The 7,872-nt window shown below is 36.1% G+C and overlaps 1 protein-coding gene across 1 annotated transcript in view; it reads right to left on the bottom strand.

Moving 5' to 3' along the window:
- The window catches only part of LOC107726721 (nitric oxide synthase, brain-like), a 62,866-nt gene that overhangs the window by 50,307 nt on the left and 4,687 nt on the right, over positions 1 to 7,872 (bottom strand). Inside the window, exons 2-3 of the mRNA XM_016536413.1 lie at positions 6,239 to 6,967; positions 1,361 to 1,487 (exon numbers count right to left, since the gene is read on the bottom strand). Coding sequence (XP_016391899.1) covers positions 1,361 to 1,487; positions 6,239 to 6,967 — 856 coding nt within the window. The remainder of the gene's footprint in view (positions 1 to 1,360; positions 1,488 to 6,238; positions 6,968 to 7,872) is intronic.

Below are 7,872 nucleotides of genomic sequence, written 5' to 3'. Positions count from 1 at the left end.
AAGAAGTCTCTTCTGTTCACCAAGCTTGCATTTATTTGATCCAAAGTACAGCAAAACAGTAAAATTTTGAAATATTTTTACTAGGCTATTTCAAATAACTGTTTTCTATTTGAATATATTTAAAAATGTAATTTATAGTGATTTCAAAGCTACATTTTTTGCATCATTACTCCAGTCACACTATCCTTCAGAAATCATTCTGATATTCTGATTTGCTGCTCAAAAAACATTAATAATAATAATAATAATAATTAAAAAAGGTTTCTTGAGCAGCGATCAGCATATTATAATTATTTCTGAAGGATGTGAGACTGAAGACTGCAGTAATGATGCTGAAAATACAGTTTTGATCACAGCAATCATTTTAAAATATATTCAAATAGAAAGCAGTTATTATAAATAGTAAACATTACTGCTTTTGCTGTACTTTGGATCAAATAAATGCAGGCTTGGTGAGCAGAAGAGACTTCTTTATAAAACATAAAAAATCTTACTGTTCAAAAACTGGTGACTGGTAGGTTATATAGATTACAGAAATGCTATATTGTAATGTTTTATATATATATATAACATTTCTGTCCCTCTCACTTCTGAAATGATGGCTACGCCCCTGGGCTGTACAGAAAATGCTTGTTTTGTAATTAATCAACAGCAGAAATCAAATTTACTTTGAATTTCTGTGATAAGTTGACTTGTATTCAAAAGTTTGAGGTTGGTAAGATGTTTTTGAAAAAAGTCAGTGCTGCATTTTTTTTTCAATTAAAATGCTGTAAAATGATATTGTGAAATAGTATTATAATTTAACATTTTAAAAAATCAAATTGAATATATTAAAATAATTGCAAAGCTTAATTTTCAGCATCATTACTCCAGTCTTCAGTGTCACAAGATCCTTCAGAAATCTTTCTAACATGCTGATTTGGTGCTCAGGCAACATTTTTTTATTATTATTATTAACGTTGAAAACAGTTCGAGTTTTTGGTTTCTGTTTTGGTTTTTCATTTCGATTTTCGTATATTAGCACCAATACATTTAGTTGTATTTTATTAGTAGTAGTTAGCATAGTTTTACCCTGCTTTTCATGATCCATGAGAACCACTGCTTTAAAACCTGAGTACAATTTACACTTCAGTACAGTTCTTCTAAAGAAATAGAGAATAAAAAATGTATGGAACTATGTCCTGTAATTCTTTTTAAGAGTAGGACATTGAATATCTGCCAGCTGTCAAGCAGATCAGGCCATATTAACAGTAAAGAACAGCTTCAATATTTCTGTACTTGCACCTTTAAAAAAAGAGATAATCTGACTCACTCACAGTCCTTCAAAGCCACATGTAAAGCCATTTAGACTGTATTTTACCTTGTCAGTCTCTGAGTAAGGGTTGTTAAGCACCGTAGGCATGTTGTCCTTTCTCCAGAGGTCATCAAACACTCTGTCGTTATCCGACGCCAGCTGGCCGTTCTGTCCATTTCCCACACCAAGGTCTCTGAAAGTCACAAACAGTTTAAACATCAGCCAGAAGAAAACAGGTCTAGATGTATGTACAGTGACTCAAAAACATTCAATTATATTATTTTTTGTCTGCTGTATATTACTTTGCACACTTTTACATTTATGCTATAAACTGAAGGAATTAGTCAAAAAAAACAACAACATCTGTCATAAATAACAACATGCCTCAGATGCGGTCCGTAGAGCTTAACTTCAATTTCTCTAAAACATTAATGCCTCAAGGCTACCAATGTGCACTTTGTCTTTTAAGTGAAACAGTAAACTGCTTCAGTTATATTCATTCTCAAGTTATTCCATAATCATCAGATTTAGCTAGTGCCCAGATACTCAAACAATAAACCATGCTATCCGAAGTATAATGTATAATTAAAAAGTGTAAAAAATCACTTACAGAACTTTTTTTTTCTAGCTGACGTTGATGGGACTCATAGTATCACATTCATCACAAATGTGAGAAGAGTGAGAGAAGCTTGATTTGTTTTGGATGAAACACTGCCATCTCTGTTCACCAGTCGGATTAATATTCCAAGGCAATTATAATTTGTTTAGTTCTTCTAATACAGAAAATAAATCTGGTGTGTACTTTTTCAAATAATAAAACACTCGGAGGCAATTGCTAATCATTGCTCTGTTTGTTTGAACATCCAGACTTGTCCGACAACAGCAACACGTAGTCAACCAATAGTTTGGGGCGGGACTATCTGTTTAACTGACCAATGGCAAAAAGGAGGGGAGTGTTTTGGAAACCTGTTTGAAATCAGTAAATATTTTTACACACTTCATGTTTAAAGGGACAGTTCACCCAAAAATTAAAATTCTATCATTAATTACCCTCATGTCGTTCCAAACCCGTAAGACCTTCGTTCAGATCCGGTGTGATGACGTTGAACACAAGGCACAAGGCACAAGGCACGGTGCATGTGTTCAACGTCATCGTGCCGGATCTGGGTCAGCGCCGGCGCCGCCACACGCTTTTCTGTGCCTTGACCGTGGTAGTTACCTTGCTGTCTATGGGAGGGTCAGAGAGCCCTCAGATTTCATCAAAAATATCTCAAATTGTGTTCCAAAGGTTTGGAACAACACGAGGGTGAGTAATTAATGACAGAATTTTCATTTTTGGGTGAACTATCCCTTTAAGCACACTAAAATGCGGACAGCTGCTGTTCATAAACTACAAGGATAAAACGAATCAGTTTCTGCAATGAGGCTTTTACAGAATGGACATTTATTTGATCTTCACAGTATGAAAGTTGAAAAATATGACAATATTATTTTATATTTATTATGACAAAACTACAGTGGTTAGGCTGTAACAAATAATTTAGGTAGATTTAATTACACCAATTGGTATACTGTGAAAACTGGTGTGTAATCACAAAATTATGTCTATATTTATCCATTCTATTATTAATGTTGCTAGAAGCTTCTCGCACTTCCTCTTAGTATTTCCTGTTCACTAAAGCGTAATATGAACATTCAAGACAAGAGTAATCTCAAAGACTGAATGGAATGAATACATTCTGAACAGATTCACTCACTGACAGCTCACCAAGTAAACACAAGCTTCACTTATCAAAAAGAATATGCATTTAGAAAACTGACCTTTCTCAGAAAGCATGGACATTGTGCAAATATGTCTATATTCTTTGTTGAGTGATTTGTAAATCATATTCCCAAATAAATGAAAAGTGGAGACAGACTGGGGCTAGTTGTCACACAGACTTTAGATAATTAATCCACATTAATAGTGGCAATGTTTAACAGATTTGTTTGTAGTAAAGAATTTTTCGGCATAAGACTATACATTAATCTACATTGAGAAATACTCATTGGAATAAATAGTGTGGCAACTAAACCCATACTCCACCACAAGAAAACTAGACTCTACTGTACTATTTTGATCATGCCTAACATCACATTTGCACTGGGAGTACATACAGAGTTCTCTTTTTAATATTAAAAGGTAAAACTGATTCTAAGAACTGGATGTCTTCTTGATTTGTCTGTTGTTTACTACATTAAACCAATAATGTTTTTGAGAGAACTCTTCCCTTGGGTCAATAGTGCTCATGTAATTTGCTGTAGTGTTGTCATTACTCATGCGCTACCACTTGAAGCTTTTAGAACATGATCTTTCTGGGAACAAGTAATGTTAAGTCATGTTAGTGGACTCATCTTTGCTTTTTAAATGCCAGTGGTGAATTTCAATCCAAAACGGAGAATGCATTCATAACCTATATTTGGACATATATTAAAAAGATTGTTTAACGCCAAACAATGTCATTCGGAGTTTAGTGGTTTACTGGAATGCCATATACAGTGGGTACGGAAAGTATTCAGACCCCCTTAAATTTTTCTCTCTTTGTTATATTGCAGCCATTTGCTAAAATAATTTAAGTTAATTTTTTTTCCTCATTAATGTACACACGCATCTCTGGAGAGACCTAAAAATGGCTGTCCACCAACGTTTACCATCCAACCTGATAGAACTGGAGAGGATCTGCAAGGAGGAATGGCAGAGGATCCCCAAATCCAGGTGTGAAAAACTTGTTGCATCTTTCCTAAAAAGACTCATGGCTGTATTAGATCAAATGGGTGCTTCTACTAAATACTGAGCATTTTTCAGTTTTTCTTTTTTAATAAATCTGCAAAGATGTCAACAATTCTGTGTTTTTCTGTCAATATGGGGTGCTGTGTGTACATTAATGAGGAAAAAAAATTAACTTAAATGATTTTAGCAAATGGCTGCAATATAACAAAGAGTGAAAAATTTAAGGGGGTCTGAATACTTTCCGTACCCACTGTATATTGCACCCTAGAGAAATGATGAGTGGGATGTTAAATTTAATGTTTTTAGTAAGGCGATTACATATAGCTAAATACCTAAATCAGATTCCAATGTGCAGACCATATGATCAGACTAATTGAAGCCACAACAGGCACCAGATAATGAAATCATAAAGGGGAAATGACTAACTTGTGGTCTTATTTCTCGAATGTTAACTTGATTTATAAACTATACATAAAAAAAAATGACAGAACTAAGTCTTAGATGTACAGTGTAATATGTTTTTGTAAATACCGCATTCACAATTTTGTGGGGTAATTTATTATGTGACACAAAATGCAAAGGCATGTATTTTGTGACAAAATATTTGTACACTTTGAATGCAATTTGTAAATAGACAACCAGTTGCATTTCGTCAACAGAAATTTAAAGTCAGCACTTTAAATTTGTGCACCAAATGAATGGATTTTAGAAAAGTTTCTTCCACTTCATGCATATAAGGGCTTTCTTTGAATGCAAAGAAAACAGATACAATGCTAATTAACGCTCATGCATCGTGCTAATGTCATGAACACGTGTCGAAGGCTGACACAGAAGAGAAGAAATTGTTGAGTCATTATTTTTGTTTTCTTTGCACACAAAAAGTATTCTCGTAGTTTCGTAACATTACGGTTGAACCACTGATGTCACATGGACTATTTTAACGATGTCCTTGCGACCTTTCTAGGCCTTGAACGTAGTAGTTGCGTTGCTGTCTATGCAGGGTCAGAAAGCTCTCAGATTTCATTAAACATATCTTAATTTGTGTTCTGAAGATCAGTGAAGGTCTTACAGGTTTGGAACGACATGAGGGTGAGTAATTAATGACAGAATTTTCATTTTTGGGTGAACTATCCTTTTAAGCTAGATAACACTTCAATGTTAATCTTGTGTTTTTTAAATACATTTTATCATCCGCTCAGGAAAAATCATAAACTTGAATGGTTAAAATTGAGACGCCATTTGTCAGGATGAGATATGTGCTGAAAATGTATTCACTTAGTGTGCATTTAAACTTATCTTTTGTAGATAATTTCATATTTTAAATTTCATTATTTAAAAAGCAAAAAACAAATCCCACACACTATCTATGCAAAAAATATCTAAATATTTATTGACTACGTTTCGGTCGCAAGACCTTCGTGAAGATCATGCGACCGAAACGTAGTCAGTAAACATTTTGATATTTTTTGCATACATTTTTTTCGGGATTTGTTTTTTGCCTTTTAGTTTTTTGACCTGGTTGGTCTTTGCCTCCAACGCACCTATCTATTGACGTCAGGTGTGCAGAGTTTAATTGTAAATTTCATTATTTAAAAAAAAAATTAATATTGGATATTGAAAAATTTCAACTTTGGAAATTAAGTTGAGTTTGGAAATTAAAGTCCGGTAAATGGACGTAACAGGTCTATCGCATTTGAAAGTAACATACCACCTAAACCGAAACCCTAGCCTAAAAGCTAGATAAATGTGGGATAAAATGCATTTGTTGAAGCAACCATTCCATTTTAGCTATTTATCATGACTTGTTTTTCACGGGACTCATACCTAAACACTCCACATTGCAAGTGCTAGGCTGTACCAGGTGAGCTACTGAGCAAGTTTACCATGAAAGAAAAGCCATATAAATGGAGCTGGTTATGTGATGTAGATGTCAAAATGTATTAGTTTATAATGCACTATATGGTAAAAGCCTTTTGCGTTCATAACACAGTATTGTGGGAAGAACTGCACAAAAATAACTCTTTATTACTTGATAATTTGTCCTTGCAATCATAATTTGTGTGAAATTAATAAACTCTGTTGGTGGTTTATTGCCATTAGTGTTTATTTCAGTTGGAAACTGCAGAGAGTTGTATTGGAATAATTTTGGAGTTTTGTACTAAGACATCACTCACCTCTCCACCTGCACTTCGACATCCTTCCTCTCTACGTCTCTCTGACCTTCTCCATTGATCTCTTTTTTGCTGTTCTTGATGAGCTTCAGCACTGGCTCGATCTCCTTCAGCAGGTCGTTGTTCTCCTCCACCCCGTTGAGGAGAAGGGCTGAATGGTCTCCTTCTCTGAGCAGAGAGTCCTGGGCCAGCAGAGGAATCAGGGGTTTGCTCTCCCGTGGGTCTTTCCTGGGAGTGGAGGAAGAGGACAGGTTCTCTATGGCCCTGAGCTCTTTGGTCATGTTGGGGCTGAGAGGCGAACATCGTTCACACGGCCTGCTCTGAGCGGGGATAACGGGCCTGGTGACCCGAACCGTTTTGGGTTTCCCGTCACTGCTCAGCGTGGTCTCCAGGTGAGTGGTGAAGCCCTCGGGTCCGCGGAGGATGAGGACGGCGTGGCTCTCGGGCGACACATTCTTCAGGGTCTCGAGCGCACATTCGTAGCTCAGGTCCACCAAAGGCTTGTTGTTCACGGCCAGGACGATGTCGCCGACTTGGACCAGCCCACATTCCTCCGCCTCCCCACCCCGGATGAGGTCAGAGATGATGACGGGCGGCTTGCACACACGTTGTTTGACCAGAAAGCCCAGCCCACCAATCTTTCTTTTGAAGAGACGCACTGAGATGATGTTGGGCTGCAGCTGACACACGCTGGGCTCAGATTCCTGCATTGTGTCTTGCTGTGCGTCAGATCTGCGATTGAGTTAAATGTGACAAAGGAGAGCGACATGTCAGATGTGTCAACCACGGCAGGCGAAGACATGAAGAAATGCAAGACAATACAGGCTAGCAACATTCACTTTGCATTCTACTAATTGCATCCTGTGACATTTAAGGAAATATTCAGACCATTAATTAAGTCTAACTATGTCAGTAGTAAAAATTGGTTTAAAGGAATAGCTTGACCAAAAATAATTGATTCTAAACGTGTATGCTGTCATTTTTCCATGGAACAAAAACAAAAAAACAGCATAAAAGTAGTCCATATGTCTCATGCTATATATGCTTCAAAGTCTGATTTGTGAATGAACAATTCTTTTTCAATGAACCGTTGATCTGAATCACAAATCAGACAGAATGATTTGTTCACAAATCAAACTGATCTGGTTTAAATCACTGACTCAGTGATCAGGTTCTTGAATTATAAGCTCACTGGAGGGGAAGATTGTCTGAATAAAGTTCATTAGTCACTATTATTTTTCAGTTTATACAAAACTATCATACAGCTTCATACAGAGCATACTGTGAGATACTTCCAAATTCTGTTGTTGTTGTTGTGAAATATAACAACAGCATAGGGGTTTGAAACTACACAAGTGTGAGTAAATAATGACAGAATTTTCTTTTTTGTATGAATTATTGCTTGACTTTGAATGCAAGACATTATTGGTAAGAAAGAGTCATTCAGTTGAAACCTTCACAAATATTTTTTGTTAATAATTTCAATGATTGAGTGGTGACTCATATCACAGTGTACAAGCTGTGAATGTAGACTTCAATTCACTCTTTCCTTTCTGTTGACAAGCCAGTAGCATTTCCTCCATGTACATCACGCTCAGTCTTAGGGATGTAACGGTATGAAAATTTCATATCACGAT

The sequence above is a fragment of the Sinocyclocheilus rhinocerous genome, unplaced genomic scaffold, assembly GCF_001515625.1.
Source record: "Sinocyclocheilus rhinocerous isolate Xijiao unplaced genomic scaffold, SAMN03320098_v1.1 scaffold1658, whole genome shotgun sequence".
NCBI classification, from domain to species: domain Eukaryota; kingdom Metazoa; phylum Chordata; class Actinopteri; order Cypriniformes; family Cyprinidae; genus Sinocyclocheilus; species Sinocyclocheilus rhinocerous.
Note: the sequence above shows the minus strand (reverse complement) of the source record. Positions and strands in the feature narration are given on the sequence as shown.